Source organism: Podarcis liolepis (assembly GCF_965112155.1).
Source record: "Podarcis liolepis genome assembly, chromosome: 2".
NCBI classification, from domain to species: Eukaryota; Metazoa; Chordata; class Lepidosauria; order Squamata; family Lacertidae; genus Podarcis; species Podarcis liolepis.
This window is the reverse complement of record NC_139555.1, coordinates 89,328,085-89,348,873: the sequence shown is the minus strand read 5'-3', so window position 1 is coordinate 89,348,873 and position 20,789 is coordinate 89,328,085. Positions and strand designations below refer to the sequence as shown.

General features: G+C 44.2%; 1 protein-coding gene and 1 long non-coding RNA gene across 4 annotated transcripts in view; one reads left to right on the top strand and one right to left on the bottom strand.

Annotated features, from left to right (window-relative positions):
* The first annotated feature begins 696 nt into the window (after positions 1-696).
* On the top strand, positions 697-14,938 carry LOC310702283. Its single transcript, XR_014523436.1, has 2 exons — positions 697-7,344; positions 12,817-14,938. It is a non-coding gene; the product is annotated as an uncharacterized lncRNA (long non-coding RNA).
* The window catches only part of SRGAP3 (SLIT-ROBO Rho GTPase activating protein 3), a 211,050-nt gene continuing 190,957 nt past the window's right edge, over positions 697-20,789 (bottom strand). For 2 of the 3 annotated variants that reach the window (XM_083491294.1, XM_083491295.1), the window contains exons 19-22: positions 18,207-18,387; positions 16,524-16,673; positions 15,959-16,286; positions 697-5,623 (exon numbers count right to left, since the gene is read on the bottom strand). In XM_083491294.1, coding sequence (XP_083347420.1) covers positions 5,207-5,623; positions 15,959-16,286; positions 16,524-16,673; positions 18,207-18,387 — 1,076 coding nt within the window. In that variant the 3' untranslated portion in view covers positions 697-5,206. Of the gene's footprint in view, positions 5,624-15,958; positions 16,287-16,523; positions 16,674-18,206; positions 18,388-20,789 lie in introns of those variants that run through there. The other variant, XR_014522914.1, reaches the window with a different exon arrangement.

Below are 20,789 nucleotides of genomic sequence, written 5' to 3'. Positions count from 1 at the left end.
GGATATTGTGCGATCTATCTGGCTAGTGATGGGCAAGCTTTCCTCATCTTCCCTCAGTTTCCTTCCCGCTTTAAAATAGGCTTGTAAAGCTTCCCCCAAAATGTGTGGGTTATGGGCTCCCCCTTCTGCAAGTGCCCCCCCCTTCTCAAGCACAAGACTTATTTGAGGTTTCGACTGTTGCAAAAATGCTGTGGTTAGATTGTTGATGTGGTCAGATAACGCTGGTGCTCATAAACTTGCACTGGCTGCCCATATGCTACTGAGACCAGGTTCAAGGTTCTCATATTAATTTATAAGGCCCTTAACAACTTGGGTCCAGGATACCTGTGGGACTGCCTGATCCCTTATATCCCTGCTTAAACACCAAGGACTTTGAGGGAGTTAATGATCACCCATGGCGCCTATCCATGTTGCTTTGTGTCGAGCATCAAGGGTCCAATTTTGTGGAACTCTCTTCCAGTTGAAAAATATGCCTGATGACAAAGGGAAGTCCACCAACATCTGGAAGATAATAAGAGTCCTCATTCCTGCTATAGCTTATTGGTGTCCAACACGGTCAATTCTGTGATATAGGCTTCAAGTTTCATTCTTCACGCTCTAATTGTTTTACCCACTTTTGGTTTTATTGCATGTAATTGATTCAATTGTTTATAAAGATCTAAAATTGTGGGCTGTTAAATCATCACTGGAAAAACGTTTGAGAAAAGGTAAACTGTTTATTCAACAGGATGAGTCCACACCCAACCAGTGGTTTGATCTACATGGCATCATCAGCATACATAACATAGGATCCAATCAGACACTCTAACTGAATGGCATTTTATCATACATTACAGAGACAATATCCATAAGAGGGGCGACAATCATTATACAGGGCAGCCAACCAGCAGTTTCCTAAGGTATTCTGGCAAGAACAAAAAGCAGCCACTCAGAAGCAAATTGGATTCAGAAGGCCTATTGCCATACTGTGAAAACTGCAGCACTGCTAGGAAATTATATAGTCCAGGATTTATAAACAGAAAAAAACCCTATCAGGTACTGTATTGTTTAGTCAAAGAGGGAGGAAAAGTGCATGGTCTTTATATCATTAAAAGGTCTTAAACATTTACACTGTTTGCTTATGACAGTTTCTGTACAGCAATAATATAAGGGTGGGTGCAATTGCTTTTAAGTCAGCACCGTTAACACACATCACTTGGTTGAACAAAAGGAATACTGCCACCAAGTTACAAGGGGGTGAAGAAGAGAAGAGGCTACAACATCTACAGTCAGCCATCTCTGGGTGCAAGCTAAAGTAGCTGTGATTGAAGAAGAGCATTCTGATTTTATGGGGAGGATCAGAGGTCAATTCTATGATATTTTACTTGCTTTGCATTGGAACCCCCCCCCTCCATTTTAGAGTGCAGTATCCATCAGTACTGTGGCATTGAGACACTCTCCCATTATTTGCCCAGAGGCCAATAAAGAAAAAGGAACAGTTTTCATTGTTAGGAACATTTTGAAGTTGAGAATTTTTAATTTTTTTATTTAAAGGCTGCATCTGGTATTTTCTTCAGCCAATTTAACCAACACTACAATCCCCCCCTTCATTTTGGCACCACACGCCAAATTATATATGCCCTGATATTGGTCTCAGATCAACTCAACACAGATGCTCCCATTACTGATTTAGGAATCGCATCAGCACGAACAAGACATAATTAGCACAGTGAGCAAGAGACGAATTTGCTTCATTCTCCTGCCCCCCCCCCAAATGATTTACAATATCCAGCTCATGCACTTCACATTCACTACTTTAACGCATTTTCAATTGTCCCTTGAAATTATTGTGTTGAGTCAAGCCAGATCCAGTTGTGTCTGAGGACACAGACAAATCTACCAGGAATTTCTCTTGTGCGAGACCGCACAGGAAATGGCACTTTGCAAAACGAAACAGTTGCCAGTAGATTATTGTGCCCCAAACCTACACAACTGAACTTTGTAGACACATGCAAACTCTACCCAAGATTTGATGATTCGACAACATATTTTGCCAATGTTGTGATTTTTGTACTACACACAAATGCAGAAGGTCTTCTACAATTCCTAGTGGTTGCCTGCAATTTGACAAACACTGCGGTTTGTATGTGAGTATGTGGGTAGCTCTTTAAAAATGCAAATACATTTCTTGTTCATACAACAGAAAGAGGAGGGGAAAACTTTAAAGCAATGCACCCACAGTATAACATTAACTGTACAAGAGATATCTTGATATGTCTAGTTCCCAAGCACATTTAATCCAAGCGTTTGTTCCGGTGCTCAAAAGGCACTTAAAGATTTTTTTTAAAAAAAACATAATCCCACCTACAGATGAAGATGCAAAAAATAATTTATTTTTAAAAAGACACTGGAAGTGTATCAAAGTAAACCCTCAAATAAAGTCATGGTTTTGTTCTCAAGTCACTTTCAAAAGTATGCTTAAAAAAAACGCTGCTAAAGCAACTGTTCCCCGTGAGCTAAAGTGGGGAAAACGTAACTGGCAATGGAGATAAAATAGTTTGACAAATGATTTTTCCTCCACCCCATCCCAATGCCTAAGACTTCACTTTCTTGCTCTTTACTACAGCAAACTTAACATCTGCTGTCATAATGACCTTTGGGTTACTCTAAAGTTGGAAAGGCAAGGGAGGGGGGGTGGGAGAGATAAAAATAATTTGATGAATGAAAAAAACACACTCCTATATTAACTAATTGTGGCAATTACAAATGCCTACAACATTAGCAGACATGTAGGTAAACACAATTTCTCTTTGTAATATTATATTAAGGAACAATAATATAATAAACTACATACATTATTTTCCCTTCACACTATACATGGGAAGGTCAGGACTGTTTTAGGGATGGGGAGGTTGTTTTCATTTTTACCGATGCATTTTTGTTACACTGAATTATCTACTAAGTGCAAAGATTGGGTATCACTGGGTCTCAACTAAAATTTAGCCTTAAAAAAAAGTTACATTGTAGCAGTTACTTTTCATCATTTAAGCAGGTACACCATTATATAAACAGACTAAAACAGGCAAGGGGCAGTTAAGAGAAGAGGGAACATGGATGAAGCATGCTTGCACATGAGGTATTTTAAAAAAGGAGAATCACACAATGATTGTGTGTGTTTACTTCAGAGGGTAATAGATATCCCACCCAATACTTGGCTATTCTATTCATTTTATGTACACAGACGGGATTGGGGATGTATTTGTGCAAATAAAGAAGGATAAAACGGTAAGTTACTAAAGGAACAATCCTAAACTAATGGGAAGGTTGCCTGGCAGGCAACTGGGTACTCCCTCTCTGTTTTCAGTGGGGGAGACCAATAGCTGGAGTCTTCCTGCAGGCCATTGCTAATATAGTCCTCAGTATCCCCAAGGGCAGTGAGGGCAAAATGGGAGAATTCCAGGCATATATTGGTGCAAATAATCTCCCCTCCCCTCCAGGCATGTCCTGGACACCTTCTCATTGAAACCAATGGCGGGGATGGGGAGGCAAAGAGCTGCCGCCGCCGCCACCCCAGCCAAACACAGATCCAAACTGATACAACCCTTGCAGGGCTTAGGAAGTGATGGTTCCTCCATCGCGAACTCCCTGCTGCTGCCAAGCCTCCATAGGATTGCCTGACAGCTCTGGTTCTGCTTTAAATATGGTACACCATCCTGAAAGATGGTAGATGCCATTAAAACCAACCTCTAGGGAGTAACGGGAAACGAGTCCAGCTTCTTTTTAAATGATGGCCACTGCAAAATTAAAGCCAAAAGATGCCAAGAAAGCAAAGAAAAGTGCAGAGTTAATCAAGTGCACAGTCTGAACGAGGTTTGTCAAGAAGCACAATGGTGTTTAAATTAAAAGTGAAAAAGTCCAGCCAGAGATGTCCACAAAAAGGAGACAAAATAAAAAAATTGCAGCAAGAAGAGTCTTGAGTTCAGTAAATAGGGAAAAGTTTTAGCTATCATGCAACCCCGAGCTCTTGCTGCATAATTTTTTTTTGCCTAGGTTAAATTTTAGAAAGAAACGTAACTTTGTTTTCATAAACTCCAAACGGCTGTATATTGTTATATAGTACAGTACAGAAAGTGCAAATTGTCACCTCATCAGATCAGTTATATATCTGACGTGGTCAAATATGGCTCATGCTATTCATGCAAGGGGACACAGTTTGAGTCAAGACCCTCTTGTGCTGCTGAGTCATTTTAAAGGGAATGTGATTTTATCAAAATCTTCCTTGCCTGTTTTAATCCAGATTTTCTCCAAAGGAATCATTAGGATGGGGGAATAAAATATTTCAAACACTATATAAGTTAGCCTATTTATTTATTGTTATCAACCACAGGTTACTTCAGAGTCCTCTTCTGTTTTGAAAACTTCAAGACAGCAGGAGTTGAGTTTCTTTTGTACACACATAACATTGTGCTACAACATGAAGTACGTACAGAAAATCCTAGGTTTCCCCTTCACGCAAAGGGAAGGTGTACTACTTTTAATTTCTTTGCGTCCACAGGTGGTATACTCCTTCCAACCAGGAAATGACCACAAACTTCCATGTTTCAATGAACCAGTCTTTTAAGAGATGAACTTGCAGAGAGAAATCCATCCATCTACCTAGCAGGGTAAACATCACCATCAGATGCACTTCTGTATTTGCAGGACAACAGCTGAGCCAAACCACCATGGTGTTTCCTTTTGCTTCCTGCAACTCTAACGCCAAGCCAGGCCAGTGTGAATATTCAATTCAAGGACTGACCAATCTTCTATTGCTTAATGCACGGTTGCTGTGTAATCCACACACGCACACTCACTCACTCACACAAAATCGCTCTCCAGCAGAAGTCTAGGGGTGAGTTTCTGAGGTAAATCTACTAAAATGTTACTGGGCTATGGACAGTGTCATATATATACTTCTACACAGACCAGAATGTTCCAGTGGTAATACATAAAATAGCCATCTTATTTGGCTACACCAAATATTTCCAGCAATCTTGATGAGTATGTGTGTAAAATATCATGAAATCCTTAAGCCACATCTACTGTCCTCAGTGCCATTGTTTTTCCAAGAGTTGTTTCGCTGCCTTTTCCCTTCAGTATATGACATCATTTTGTACAATCACACAGGAAATGAAAATAGGGGTGGTTACCCATTTTTCCACCAGAGGTTCCCTCGGGATGGTGCTAGCTACATGGTGCCAGATTTATCTGAGGAGCTATTTGGGAAGATCTTCTCTGTGGGTGTCACTGCAGGACTACCCATTCCTGAGCTACTACTGCTACTTGATCGATGCTGGACAACTGGCCGGATGGGTCTCATGGGTGGGGGCCTAAGCTGAGCTCCAGCAAGCCGGGCTGAGAGGGCGGGCTTAAAAGTAGTCATCATCTCCGTGGTTGAGCTGCTGCTACGCCTCATGGCAGCATCAGGATCTCTGATCATGATGGTGTGAAGGGGGCTGGCAGGTTCAGAGTTGACAGAACCTATCTGAGGGTTCTTCATTGGTTCAAGGGTGTCCAGGACAACGTCAGGGGCTTGTTTCACAGTATTTTGCCTTTCAAGCTCACGCAGCTCATTCAATGCTGTGCTCATTGTCTTCTCAATGTCCTGTAAACACAACAAACAGAAGCAGAGGGGTTAAACTGTTATTATTCTTGCATTAAATGACCTGTCCATTACTTGTTTCTCATGGTCACTTCTTTGCTTGCATTATTCAGAGGGCTGGATTCAAAAAACCACAAATGGACCAATTGGTAGAATTTTGCCATATGTGATGGTGGAAGTCTTTTTAGTACTATTTTAGGTAGGTTCTAAAACAGCTCTCATGTTTACATTTGCCCAAGAGCTGTGGAAGAACATCAGACCATTTCACTTTCCCAGTGCTCTATTGCAGTAGTAGTGGCCCTCCAGATGTTGTTGGACTACATCTCCCATCTTCCTGACCTTTGGCCATGCTGGCTGGGGCTGATGGGAGTCAGACCAGCAACATTTGGGGGGGGGGGCAAAGATTCCCCTGCTCTACTTTAAGATGTTGAACCCGTGAGCAACTCTCTGGACTATAAATAACCCTCAAAATTGCTGAACCTCAACAGCTCTCAGGATAATGTGAGCCCACCAATCAAGTTTCTTGATTAGGAGTTCACTTTCAGATGAAAATAAACCCCATGTTGTCCTGGTCAAATGGAAGTTAACAGGCCCAATTCTCCATGGCTATTTGTTAATTAAAAGTATGTATAGTCTGCCTTTCAGCTTCCAACATTATTCAAAACATATCAAAATAGAAACATAGAATAAAAATAAAAAACACAGCATGATTAATGCAACTGAAGGTTGTATTATTGATTTCAACATGAAGTGAGTTCTCCCAGCCATGTTTTCAGTTATGGTTATTAATTCTCCAATGCTTTTCCATGCAATCCAGCAGGACAAAGTCCTCTTTCCTTTTCTGTATGGTACAAGTATACTGGTTGGCCACCTTCATGTTTCTGCTCAGATGATGGCATCTGGCTGCCAAGAACTCTTTCCCCCACTATAGTAATGAGTGGGAGTAGCGTCATCCATCATAGTCATTTAGTATTTACCAAGAAATCTGTTAGTGTATCCATTTTGGATGGATGGCACCTACCCTCCTATGCATTTAAGGATAATAAGCTGACATGAAGGTTTCACTAGAAGGCCATTGCAGCCAAAATTAGAGCCCAATTAAACTGAAATGGGGGAAATGAAACACTACCCTGTAAATTATACCAAAGCACTTAGGAACACAGCAGCTATGCCAAGAGGAGGGTTTCCCTCCTATTCAGTATTGTTTTTTTATTCAAACCTCCGTAAGATTTTGAGTTGAAAAGTGCATGAGAACAGGCACAATCCAAATGTCCTTTGTGCTGGCTCGATGGGGGCAGGTTGGGTTGGAAAAAGGTATCCCTCCATCAACAGCCTTTGCTTGTGAAGTGTGGTGCAGAGGTCCCTGGTTCGGCCTGTTGAATGTTGTAGGTGGGTGAGCAGGAATTGTTACCACTAGAAACCACGAAAGTGGGCATGCCAGGGGAAGGGCTGAGCCCAAGCTGGAACCTGAGCTTGCCCCACTGCTGTTACATGATGGCACTGTGACAGCTCCAGGCCGGTACTGTAATTTGCCTATCATCTTTCATGGACCATGGATGTGGCAATTGGCCCCTCCAGCCACACCAGGCAGTGGCTGAGGTGTATTGTGCCTTAAGGCATTAGGGATCTGCAAGATCCCACTCAAAATTAATGTGGTTGGAAGGTGGTATCAATACTGATCCAAGAAACTATTCATCTTTAACTGAATCTAGTTCAGTAAAACAGTAATGTCAGGGAACTGCCATCGGAGCATCAGGTGGTGGAGGGGCTCAGGGAGGAAGAAAGAGACTCAACAGCTGAAGCAGGGACCAGCAGGGGGAGGAGTGGATCTCTGAGGGAATGCGAGCAGGAGGGAGGGCTCAGGGACGCTTCCAGCGAGAACAGTGGGGAGGTATCTGAGTCTCCCATAGGGAGACCCACACCTCGCCGGAAACTGTCACGCCGTGAGTCCAGGAGACGCGTTTCCGTTAAGGAGCTCCTTTGCTGGAAACGCTTCCGCAGACAGCCACTGTCGGACTCTACTAGTGACTAGAGCAGACATGTCTGAGGAGCTCCGTCACACACGGAGGTTTGTGGGGTCGCACAAACTCTGAGGGAGCACTTTTACGCACAAGCAGCTAATCAATCCCTAACAGCAGTCCGACAGTCTCTGTACGCTGCCTGTGCAAGAGAAAGCATCATGAGCGAACCAACCGGAACCGGAGGAGCGGGGGCTGGAGCTGGTCCAAGCTTGGAAGATAGATACCGAGCGTTGGAGGTCCAACTGGCGCTGCAGACGGCGAGGCTGGAGGAGAGAAGGGCTCAGGATGCAGACAAGAAGGGGAGAGCCACTCAGTTCCCCAGAAAGGTACCAGGATTGGTGCAGAAATTTGGGGGGGACCCCAAGGATTACCATGCCTTTAGGACAGAGATGCAATATGCCATTAATGTGCAGTTCGATGAGTTCCCTGATGAGGAATCGCGAGTTGCTTTCGTAATTGGGCATCTTGAGAAAGGGGCGAGAGACTGGGTTCGACCCCTAATGGCAACGCACAATGACGTACTAAAGGACACGATGAAGTTCTTTCGTGCAATGGATATCATGTTTTCCAGCGATATCGAGGAAGGGGTGGTGCGCAGACAGCTAATGGCTTGCAAGCAGGGAAGTCGATCTGTCCGTGAGTACTGGACTGAGTTTACCATGCTGATTCACAGACTGGGTTGGGATTTATCGGCGCCACCCATTCAGATGCTATTTGAAGAAGGTCTTTCTTCGGCGGTGAAAGACGAGCTGTCACGGAGCCCCAGGGCGGGGTCTATGGATCAGCTGACCAAATCTGCGCTGACCATAGGAGCGCGGCAGGAGGCAAGAGCCTTGGAGAGGCGGGAAGGGAGAGGGGAACGTTGGAAGGAGTTCCGCATTCCAGACATTCCTGAGCCAGCTTTCCCGCCGGCAGAGCCGATGGAAATCGGAACAGCGCGCGCGCGCGCATTTTCAAAAACCAGCGAGGGGGCTAAGAAGGAGGGAAAGGGCGCCCGGAAATGCTATCTCTGCCAACAGCCAGGCCACTTTGCCAGAGTCTGCCCCCAGAGGAAGGAATGGCAAGGGATGGTGGGAGCTGTTGAGGGGGGAGAACAGGGGGGAACGGAGCAGGTAAAAGCCAACGCCTGGTTGCCACAATCGGGGCACTGCAGCCAGGCCAAAGAGCAGTGAAAGTGCCCGTGCCAGAAGCTCCTCGACCTGCTCTAGTGATTGAAGTGTCGCTAGAGCTGCAAAATGGGCACCCCCTAAAAATAAAGGCGCTATTGGACTCAGGCAGCTCCTGCAATTTTATGAGCAAGGAGTTTGCTGCTGAACACCAGATACAGACTATCCCTTTAAGCAACCCCCTGCAGGTGACCACGATTGATGGCAGGGAGTTGTTGGGAGGAGGAGTCAGCTTGCAGACTGTCCCAATGATAATGAGGGTGGCAAGGCACACAGAACTGATAGCGTTTAATGTGGCCACCCTGGGAGGCGCTCCCATTATTTTGGGAATGAGCTGGCTAGCTCTACATGATCCGCTGGTTGGCTGGCATCAAAGAGTGGTGTCCTTTGGTTCAGCACATTGCTTAGAACACTGCAAAGGGGAAAAGGGTTCAGCAGGGGCCCAAGCCACCCTAGCAGGGACTGAAGTAATGGAGAAGGTGAAGGTACCACCACAGTATGCAGATCTCAGCGACGTGTTCAGCGAGAAGGAAGCTGACCAACTACCACCTCATAGGCCCTTTGATTGCCAGATCAATTTACTCCCTGGAGCACAGCTTCCCGTGGGCAAGTTGTATGCCATGTCAGACAGAGAAATGCAGGAGTTGCGAGGGTTTATTGACAAGAACCTGAAGAGAGGCTTCATCAGAGAGTCCAAAGCAGCAGGGGGTAGCCCAGTGTTTTTTGTGGACAAAAAAAACGCGGACAAGCCGAGACTTGTATGTGATTTTAGGAGATTGAATGCAGTGACTGAACCAGTGGCTTTCCCTATGCCCAGGATTGATGATATTTTGACCAGGGTGAGGAAGGGAAAGATCTTTACAAAGCTGGATCTAAGGGGGGCGTACAACCTGATACGCATAAGGAAAGGGGATGAATGGAAAACCACCATGTTTACCCCTTTGGGGGCATTTGAATACCTCGTTATGCCATTTGGATTACAAGCAGGCTCAGCGTGTTTTCAATCTTTTATGAACCACGTACTGGGCCCTTTGCTCTACAAGAATTGCGTTGCCTTCCTAGATGATGTGTTGGTGTATTCGGAGAATGAGGAGCAACATGTGAGAGACGTCAGAGAAGTGTTGAGCAGACTGCAAGCCAACAGGCTGTGGGTGAAACTGGAGAAGTGTCGGTTCCATACCAAGGAGGTGGAATTCCTGGGGTACCGCCTGTCAGACAAGGGATTGGCCATGGATCCCGGCAAGGTACAGGCAGTGCTGGAATGGAAAACACCCAAAACCAAGAAGGATGTGCAGAGGTTCCTAGGGTTTGGAAACTTTTATCGTAAGTTCATCCGCAACTTCGCCCACCTGACGGCGCCCATCACTGACTGTCTCAGCAGTAAAAAGAAGTTTGTATGGACGGCGGAGGCGGAGCGAGCGTTTGAGGAGCTGAAAAGGGCCTTCGCCTCTGAAGAACAACTTCTGCATGTGGATTTACGAAAGAAGCTAAGGGTTGAAACAGACGCATCTGACAGAGCCATAGGGGCGGTGCTTCTTCTGCAGCCGGGGAAGGAGGAGTCAGAGTGGCGACCGTGTGCCTTCTTTTCGCGAAAGCTGAACAAATCCGAGAGGAACTACACGGTGTACGACCGAGAACTTCTTGCTATTCATGAGGCGTTCCGGAGATGGAGGCATCTGCTAGTTGGTGCACAACATAAGGTGCAAGTGTGCACGGACCATAAAAATCTAGAGTACTGGAGAACTGCGCGAGTGCTCAACCAAAGGCAGTTGAGATGGGCCCAGGAGTTCTCCAAATTTAACTTTGAGATTTGTTACGTGCCAGGCCCAGAGAATGTTAGGGCGGACGCTCTCTCATGCAAACCTGAATACTTGGAGGGGGAGGGAGCACCCGAAGAAACCCATATCATTCCAGAGGACCGCTGGGTGTGTGGGGCGACTTTGGTGGGGCAAAGGGAATTGGTAGAGGGTACGGTGCATGATGCATACGCCCAGGACAAACTCAGGGGTCTCAGGAGGGAGGGAGACAAATCCGGTGGTTTTGAGGAGAGAAACGGGGCATTGTATTATAAGGGAGCGTTATATATACCTGAAGGGGAATTGAGGGAGAAGGTACTCAAGCAGCTGCACGATAACCCCACAGCAGGGCATTTTGGGCAACACAAGACCATGTGGCTGGTTACCAGGGAATTTTGGTGGCCCAAGGTCAGGGAAGATGTGCGGGAGTATGTGAGAGGGTGTGAACAATGCCAAAGAGCCAAGGGGGAGAGGCGGGCGCCGGCTGGTTTATTAGAACCACTGCCCACACCGGAAAGACCGTGGGAAGCAGTGGCAATAGATTTCATGACGGATCTGCCAAGGTCTAGAGGGAAAACAGCCATCATGGTGGTAGTAGACCTGTTAACTAAAATGGCCCACTTTATAGCCTGCTCCCATGCGGTCACAGCAGAAGAAACAGCCAAATTGTTTGTAGAGAATGTGTTTCGGTTGCATGGCGCCCCCTTGAGGGTGGTTTCAGACCGAGGGAAACAATTTACTTCCAGGTTCTGGAGGAAGCTCATGAGCTTACTGCATGTAGAGGTTAATTTTTCAACGGCCCGTCATCCAGAAACCAACGGGCAGGCGGAAAGAGCAAATGGGGTTCTCCAACAATATTTGCGGTGTTATGTTAATGACAGAGAGAATGATTGGGTGGAGAAGCTGGCGTTGGCAGAATTTGCCTACAACAATGCAGAGAACGTGTCCACGGGGATGAGCCCCTTTTTGGCTAATCACGGGTGCCATCCCAGAGCCTTCCCAGGGGGGGAGGGGGAGAACTGGAGCGTTCCAGCTGCTGAACAGTTCGTTGAAGAAATGGAAGCGATCCATCGCCAGCTCCAACTCAACTTAAACAGGGCTAAGGAGGAATATAAGAGGCAGGCAGACAAAAACAGAAGGGAAGGTGAAAGCATCAGGGTGGGGGACCAGGTGTGGCTGTCAACCCAAGGGTTGCCGTTCAAAGGAGGTTGTAAGAAATTAAGACCCAAAAGGCTGGGTCCGTTTGAAGTCATGCAGCAGGTCAATCCAGTGGCTTTCAGGCTCCGGTTACCGAACCACATGAAGCTGCACCCAGTTTTTCACAGGTCGTTGCTGTCACCGTATAGAGGAGACAGTGAAGGGAGGGGCACTAGGGGACCAGCAATGGAGGAGAAGGAACACAGCTACCATGTAGCGGAGATCCTCGATTCCAGGTGGAAGGGAGATCAAGTAGAGTATTTGGTAATGTGGGAAGGGGAACCGGAGTCGGAAAACACCTGGGTTAGGGCAGAGGATGTCAATGACGAAGTTTTAATAGAGACTTTTCATCAGAGGTTCCCACGTAAACCTCAGCCTGTAGCGAGGTTCCGAAGGGAATACTTTGCCACCACCGACGAGGAAGAGGAGTTGGAGGGGTTCCCAGATTCTGAAGAGGAAGAGGAGTCAGCGAGCCAGGACGACGATCGATGGAGGGAATTGTTCGAGACGTCGGAAGATGAGGAAGATTCTTTTCGGGGTTTTAGCCCTTCACCTCCCAGGGGAGAGGAAATGGGAGGGGGTGAGGGGGGCCCTGGAGGGGAGGTGGATGTCAGGGAACTGCCATCGGAGCATCAGGTGGTGGAGGGGCTCAGGGAGGAAGAAAGAGACTCAACAGCTGAAGCAGGGACCAGCAGGGGGAGGAGTGGATCTCTGAGGGAATGCGAGCAGGAGGGAGGGCTCAGGGACGCTTCCAGCGAGAACAGTGGGGAGGTATCTGAGTCTCCCATAGGGAGACCCACACCTCGCCGGAAACTGTCACGCCGTGAGTCCAGGAGACGCGTTTCCGTTAAGGAGCTCCTTTGCTGGAAACGCTTCCGCAGACAGCCACTGTCGGACTCTACTAGTGACTAGAGCAGACATGTCTGAGGAGCTCCGTCACACACGGAGGTTTGTGGGGTCGCACAAACTCTGAGGGAGCACTTTTACGCACAAGCAGCTAATCAATCCCTAACAAGTAATATTACTGTATCCTTTAACTTAATAACTCCATAGTTATAAGCCTCTTGAACGTAGGTTTGGTTTTTTAAAAATAACTCTTTTGTTAAACTAATTCCCCCTACACTGTAGGCATCACAGATATAGGATGCAAATCCTATTCTGATCATGTTGACAGTAGAAGGAGCACAAAACAATTCCAATTCTCAATAAGCTAGCGTTTTTAAAGATCAGAGTAAAAATGAAAGGGAAAAATGGCACTAATTATTCTTTCCATCGTCATAGCTACTATTAGGCCATTTAAGAAAAATAATGTGATTACGATTAAAATTATGTTGTTATAAAAAGAAAGTGTTGCATTGCCCACCCCCTTTACCTAACCCCTGACACTGGTACTTGAGCAATCTGCTCAGAACTCAGCAAATAAACGGCTTCTTTCAGGCCCATCTAGTAGAAAAAAAATGTGAAATATACATTTTGTCACAAAGACAGGCTCAGCCTTGACACATAACTTTTGAAAGCTACATATGAATAATGCATTTTAGCAGCTTCAACCGATAAAACTGACCCGTTTACTATCGTGGGGCGGAACCACCTTGATTTTTGGATTGTACTACAGCAAAATTACCATATGTATGTATGGCAATGGCCATAAACACTGTCATTTTATGTAGAAACCAAAAGAATCATATATATTTACTTTAGGATGGAGACAGAAGGTGATCGGAAAGAGGTAGCGCCTTTCTTTGAAATCCCCTCCAGCTATTACACTTCAATGAAACCCATATGAATTCCAAGTTCCATAATTTTCATTTGCAAAGAAGAAGAAGAAGAAGAAGAAGAAGAAGAAGAAGAAGAAGAAGAAGAAGATGATAGCCCTGGATGCCACATAGGTTTTGAGAAAGGATCTTTGCAGAACGTGGATTTGAAAATGTACACAGGATGTGCTGTGAGGCTGTCTACTCAGAACTCTACTCCAGAGTTCAGTGGGACTTACCGTATTTCCAGTGTGTTTGGAATTGAAGCATCAGTGCTGTAAAGGACATATAATGCCAAATCACACCACTGCCAGCTTATTTGCTGAGGAGTACTCATTTGATTATCATGGTTCATTCTTTCATTTAATTTGAAGATTAAGTAATATAGTCCAATCCAAATTTTAAATAAGCCTCATTGGCTATCTAGGACTCTTTTAGGTCCCCTTGAGTGAACAATTATCTATTTGCCACATTTCTTGCCAATTTGAAAAGGTGCTTTGATAAAACATAGAGGCATTTCTCTCTTGTGTTGCCATTTGTTCTGACTTTACTAGCAATTTCTTTGTGCTCTTTTCTTTTCCCTTGCATTTCTTCTCTGCTGGTTAAAAGAAGAAGATATTTTAAGAAAATAGTCTAGAAACAGAATTTGTGGCCTGGAGATCACGCCATCCTATTTTGTTTTTAGGGCAAATATAATAGGCTGCTCTGTCTATTTTTTCTTTCTTCTAGATAATCATCAACTGCCTACAGAAGTTTTTAGATGCTCTGTTGGCAGTTCCCTCTCTGCTGGCCTCTGTGCTCGCCCAGATTAGGAGTAATGACCCACAGAAACACCAATTCATTCTAATAGCATAAGACAAAGAGCACCCACTGCTAGGCAAAGAAGTAATGTCATTCTATTTCGTTTACTGCTGTGCAAATTAAACACTAAACAAAAAAAGGAGGAATAAAAATGAAACAGAGTAAAGAAAAGAAAAACACAATTTGAATGAAAACAAACTCTCCATAATCCTCAAGCAGGGACGTGTGGAATAATGGCATTAAACCTAAATCATCACACTGCAAAAAATATATATATTGATGACTGCCTTTAAAAACTGAACACCACCAGCCACTAGTGTTACTATGGCGAAAAGTCACACAGGAACAAGCAAGCAAGCAATAAAGTGACAACATAATCAATCTATCAACAGCCCACACAGAAAAGGTTGAAAGGTGTCAAAAGCTAATAAGTGTTAGATTGAAAATAAACAGCTCCACCAACCTTTGAGCAACCCATGCAAGCAAAAGGTAAAGAGGCTCAGCTGAGAGTTCAGAGAAAAATGTTCCTCCATTTGGTCCTTAAAGGCTACCCGCTAAGACTGCCACTTACAGCTTCAGATTTTTTAAAAACCCAGAAGTCTCCCCTCCCCATCCCCTTGTTATCGTTTGTCTGGATGCTTTATTTCATACAAATCAACATTTTCCTCACACATATCCCCCCCCCCTCAGGTTCAAGTCTTGGTGGTGGCAATTTTTGTTAGATTAAACCTCCCCTCCCCGTGCACTGTAATCCTGGTCAAAACTGACTCAGGGAACTGCTATAAATTTTAAAGGCCTAACCTGGTTTAGACTGACATCAAGTTTGGACCTAAGAGAGGTATGAACGTTAACCTTCCCCTTATCACTAGCTGCTAGTTTATTTACTGGTACAAACTTGGTACAAAACTTGTCCCACCTGCCAGCCAAAAGTGGCTCATAAAGCCAGTTAAAACTATATATTTTCTTTTTTAGTTCTGTGAGCTGGCAGTCAGCACAGTTCAATGACCAGTATAGTGGTCAAAGACCTATACAACCTAAAAATCATCTGGTTTTATGCAAGATTTCTGATCCTAGTCTAAGTTCCCATTCTGTAAAATGGGAAAAATCAGGGAACCTTTTTATGAGAACATTGGTTTTGTTCAGATTCTAATTAGCATTACTTAGCCTCTCTCTGGTCACAGGCTACTTTACTTCTTACTTTACACAGTTTGGAGACTGCTCAAATTCTCTAGGGGGACACATATTGCACTGGAAGGATAAGCACTAATGCGTTTTAAAAGTATTTGCATTTTTAAGATTGAAATACACTGTAGTGGCCCAACATATCAATCCCCTTGAGTAAGAACTTGAAAGCGGCTGGCTTCTGGTGGGTCACAGTGGTCAGTAAGCTTCAGTCCAGTCAAAAATTAAATGGGATCCACTGTGAAGTACAATGCTGCAAAAGGTTGGCATGGTTGTTGATTTGCATACTGCAAATCTAGAAACTAATGCATCTTAAAGAATCTAGTCTGGATGGCTCAATATAGACATGGCTGATCCCCTGAAATCTGTTCCCTGAAACACTCAGTGAATCTCACTTTTTCATAATTGCAGCCTCTCCTACCTCTGCAAGTGCTTCTGCTTCTAGTGACTTCTGATCCCCAAGACTACTGTGCCGAGTTGAGCTGCAGGTGGGCCTCAGTGGGTGGCCGTCAATCAAGGCCTTCCTGTCTGGATAGTTGATGCTGCCAGCACTGCCAAAAGTGGCCATCCTGCGCTTCTCTGGGCTCTCAATCCTGCCTCTGTTCAGTGGTAATATGTGGGGACTGCTGGGACAAGCTGCTGCTCGAGGAGGGGTGTCTATCCCAGGACCAATCCCTCTGGGAGGGCTGTGTGTATCGCCTCCACTGCGACGGCGAGGGATTGCTGCCCCGTCGGATCTCAACCTTACCCTGTGAAGAAAACAACAACAACAACAACAGCAGCCTTGTGAAATCCCCACTCCAAGCTTCCAAAGTCATCTAGATTAATAAATGGATCTCTACAGACCCCTTCCATTTAAAACACAGCATAAATCGTACAAATTGGCTCATAAATTTCCTCCAGTTCATGCATTGACTATCGGGCCCGTCACAAGAGGAGGAGAAAGACAACGCTTGCATCCAGATGAGAACAAATCAGTTTCCTACCGTCCCATTACTCCCCCAAATCCGTAGTCTGGAATATGGTCTGTTGGAGACTGGATGTCATTCTTTGATGAGGCTTTATCATCCAGCAGAGGTCCACTACTTGCCTCGCTGTCTGCCTTCTGACTCAGGCTGTCTGAGAATGCATCGTCCCTATGAATAATGAAACTCTCTGTCAGCCAGAACAGAATAACTGAATGCCTTCTGCGTGAGGGAGAAGCTCTGCTTGATTGTGGAGGAGGGGGATGCAATAATGTCTGGGGAGAAGCAGAGCTGAAAGGAGGCAGCTCAAAGTTCCACTCCGCTGCCTAACTTATTTCTTTACCTTATGTAAGCCCCTACAGATATGAAACACAAAACTCTTGTTCAGCTGACCAACAGGGTCTTCGGCTTGTTCTCAAACCTATTGCTCGCTACCACATAGAAGCCAGTTAGTACAGCAACCTGTAGAGTTAATACAGTGGTGCCCTGCAAGACGAATGCCTCGCAAGACGGAAAACCCGCTGGATGAAAGGGTTTTCCGTTTTTGAGCTGCTTCGCAAGACAATTTTCCCTATGGGCTTGCTTTGCAAGATGAAAACGTCTTGCGAGTGTTCCAATTTTTTTTCGCTTTCCCCCCCTTTTTCTAAGCCACTAATAGCCTTTTAGCTGCTAATCCGCTAAGCCTTTAATAGCCGCTAAGCCTTTAATAGCCGCTAAACCGCTAATAGCGCTAATCCGCTAATAGGGTTGCTTCGCAAGACGAAAAAACCGCTAGACGAAGAGACTCGCGGAACGGATTAATTTCGTCTTGCGAGGCACCACTGTATATTAAATCTACAGGTTGCTGTACTAACTGAAAGTACAGTACATACAAAATAGAATAGCAGCCAATACAAAGACATTTTGTAAGAGGGGAAGAAACATATTAAAAAGAGGCCACTTATTATTAGATATTAATTAGCATTGCTGTAATGGGCTATTATTGGAATAGTATTGGAAAACTAATTAAAAAAAAATAAAAAAGAAGACGAGGCCTTCTTTCGTGTGGATGAATGAACAAAATCAAGGAAGCTATGCATAATATGGCTCTATGCCCCATAGTTTTTTGGGTGGTGTGTGGGTTGGGGGAAGGGCTTCTGTTGAACAAAGTCTTTGAAATTTTCATGCTTGCAGCTGTCAACATCTGGAAGAATATTCCACTTCTGCAATGGAATGGGGAATGATGCACAAATATGAGGAGGAAAGATAGTAAAAACATTTTTACAGCACAAGAAAGCTGAACTTTGATCCAAAGAACATGATGAGTGGAAAGGGAAAGTTTTCTGCTTGACTTTTTCTAGATCAAGAATTCCAGATTTATTAGCCAAATCTATCACAATATTTCAGTATATTCTGGATTTGACACACATACAACCACTCTCTTACATATTGTATCAAACTATCCTGGACGCAATACCTGTAGAACATAGTAGACATATGCTTTTATGTGAATACAGCTTAGGAAGAGTGGCACAGCGCTCTGCCAAAAGTTCAATTATTAATGGCATTAAAAGGATGTGCAGGACGGCATCAAATAAGATTTAAAAGAAAATAAACCCACCCTTCACTCTAGGTATGAAGCACAAGACAACAGACCAATTTCCACCCAAAACAAACAGCTAACCTATCGCACTTCACTTGTTCAGCAAACTTCTTCCTACTTACATATCTTGCACCACTATGTACTGATGTGGTATGAGGCCATCCACACCATTATGGCGACCTTCCCACCAGTCTTCAGATGCTCGATGGTACAAGAGAAGTGAGGCACCTTTCTTGAAAGACAATTCGCGTGGGGACCGCCCAATGTAGTCAAACTTGGCAATAGCTTCAATCTGTTCCACCTCTGTAAGCAGGCAGGAGGGGGAAGACGAGAGAGGCAATTAAAAGGAAGCTGCAGTAAGAAAGCAGTGGAGTGCACTCTGTGATGTAAGATAAGATTTCACTGAAATGTTTAGTTTTCTTAATAAATTTGGTATACTGCTTAATTGTTGAAACCTCTCGGTGATTTACACAGTACAGCTAACACCATCCTTTTTCACGACGTAATTTAGTTTAATGTTGTGACAAACTTCACAGCTGCCTTTGATTTTAGCCTCATTAAAAAAAAATGATGTTATTACAGTAATCTGAATTAGTGGTAAAGTAGCAGCTCTTCATGGGGTGGGGTGGGGGAGAGAATGAAATACTCATATCCCAAGGATATGAGTGGCCCAGCAGAAGAGATAAGCACGAGAGCCAAGACAAGGCAATATCAACAACAGCTACAGCAACATAAGAAAAGAGGCTCGATCTCAGGAATAACTCCGACAGTGACAACAGGACAAGAAAGAGGTACAGCAGACTCCATGGATGCAGTATCGCAAGCCCTTCTTAAGATAAATCAATCCCTGGAGAATTTAACAAAGCAAACGGCAGAGAACACTAAGAAATTGACAGAGAACTCACAGAAATTGACAGACCTGTCAGCAAGACTTGATTTGAATACAGAATCTATAAATAAGCTTACGCAAGAAAACTCTGCCACACGTCAAATTGCGGAGGAAGCCAGAACTATTGCTGGAGAGACTCAGGAAAAATTAGAACCGATTGCCAGGAAGGTCTATGACCACGATGCAACTCTGGCATTGTGGGAATTACAAAGAAAAGAAAAGAATCTGAAATTACGATCAATTCCAGAGGATGAAGGAGACAATCTTACGGACTTTTTAATGAAGGAGTTTGCTGATGCCTGGGAAGACTTAGAGGAAGACGAAATCAAAATCACAACGGCATTCAGACTGGGCAGAAGACAGAATAGAAAGGTACCGAGAGACTGCTTGATTACCTTGAGATCGAAGGAGGAAAGAGACAAAATATTAAGACTGCACTTTGAAAAGGCCTTACAAATTGGGAATTCACCGATACAGATCTTTAAAGATATCCCTAAACATATTCTGGACTTGAGAGCTTCCTATAAGGACTTGGTCTACCTGCTCAAGAAGAATAACATTCGTTTTAGGTGGGAATTTCCACAGGGACTGTCTTTTGATTACAGGAGCAAGAAGGTGAAAATAAAGACGACACAGGATAAAGACAGTTTCCTGCATAAAAATCAAGAAGATCTACAGAAAGGAACTGTAGACCCAATTGCTGAACAAAGGAGCGTAATAGACATTTTGAACCTTTCATTTGGACAGAACCTTCCACCACCAACAGAGGAGGAACAACAATTGGGAGCAGTTGGAGGAATACCAGAAAAATAACAAGATGGCCCTGCAATTCCTTAGCTGGAATTGTAATGGGATGAACATGCCTTTGAAGAGACGACAAGTATTCCATATTTTGTATAGAGAACAATTGGACGTGATTTGTTTACAGGAAACTCACATAACCAGAGCCCACAGGAGACTGCTTATGAATAAAAAATTGGGACAAGAATTTATCTCGTCGGACAAAGTGAAAAAAAGAGGAGTTGTGATTTATGTAAAAGAGAAGTGGGCCCCAAAAATGATTTTTAAAGATGAAGAAGGAAGATATTTAGCGGTGGAGATTCAAGCACAAGGAGAAAAATTTTTGATAATTGGGATTTACGCACCAAATGAAGGTAAAGCAGAATTCTTCAAAAAAATTCATGAAACCCTGACGGACTACTTGGAATATAATATGATAATCATGGGAGATATGAATGGTGTAGTTTCTACAAACATGGACAAGACACAAAGACTGATACTTACTAAAGAAGGGAGACTCCCGAAGACTTTTTTTGAAATGACTGAAAACATGGACTTAATAGACATTTGGAGAACAAGGAACCCTCTTGAAAGAGAGGGAACCTTTTTCTCCCAAGCAAAGATGACCTGGACCAGAATTGATCAAATCTGGATTACTAGTGGAATGGCTCCGAAGATTAAGAAGGTAGAAATCTGCCCAAAAACCTGCTCCGACCATAACGCCGTGAAGATGGAAATGAAACTTACAACAACTGGTCAGTTTAGATGGAGAATGAATGACACCCTATTTCGAGATAGAGAGTTCCACTTGAAGGCCCAAAAAACCTTAAAGGACTATTTTGAAATTAATCTAAGGGGCGATGTGGAAAGAAGAGTGATCTGGGACGCAAGTAAAGCTGTGATGCGAGGGTTTTTGATTCAACAAAATTCAATAAAGAAGAGAAAGCAAAAGGAGAAAAGAGAAAAAATTTTGGAAAAGATAAAAGAAGGAGAGAAAAAACTAAGGTCAAAACCAAAGTCCCAGGAGATTTTGAGG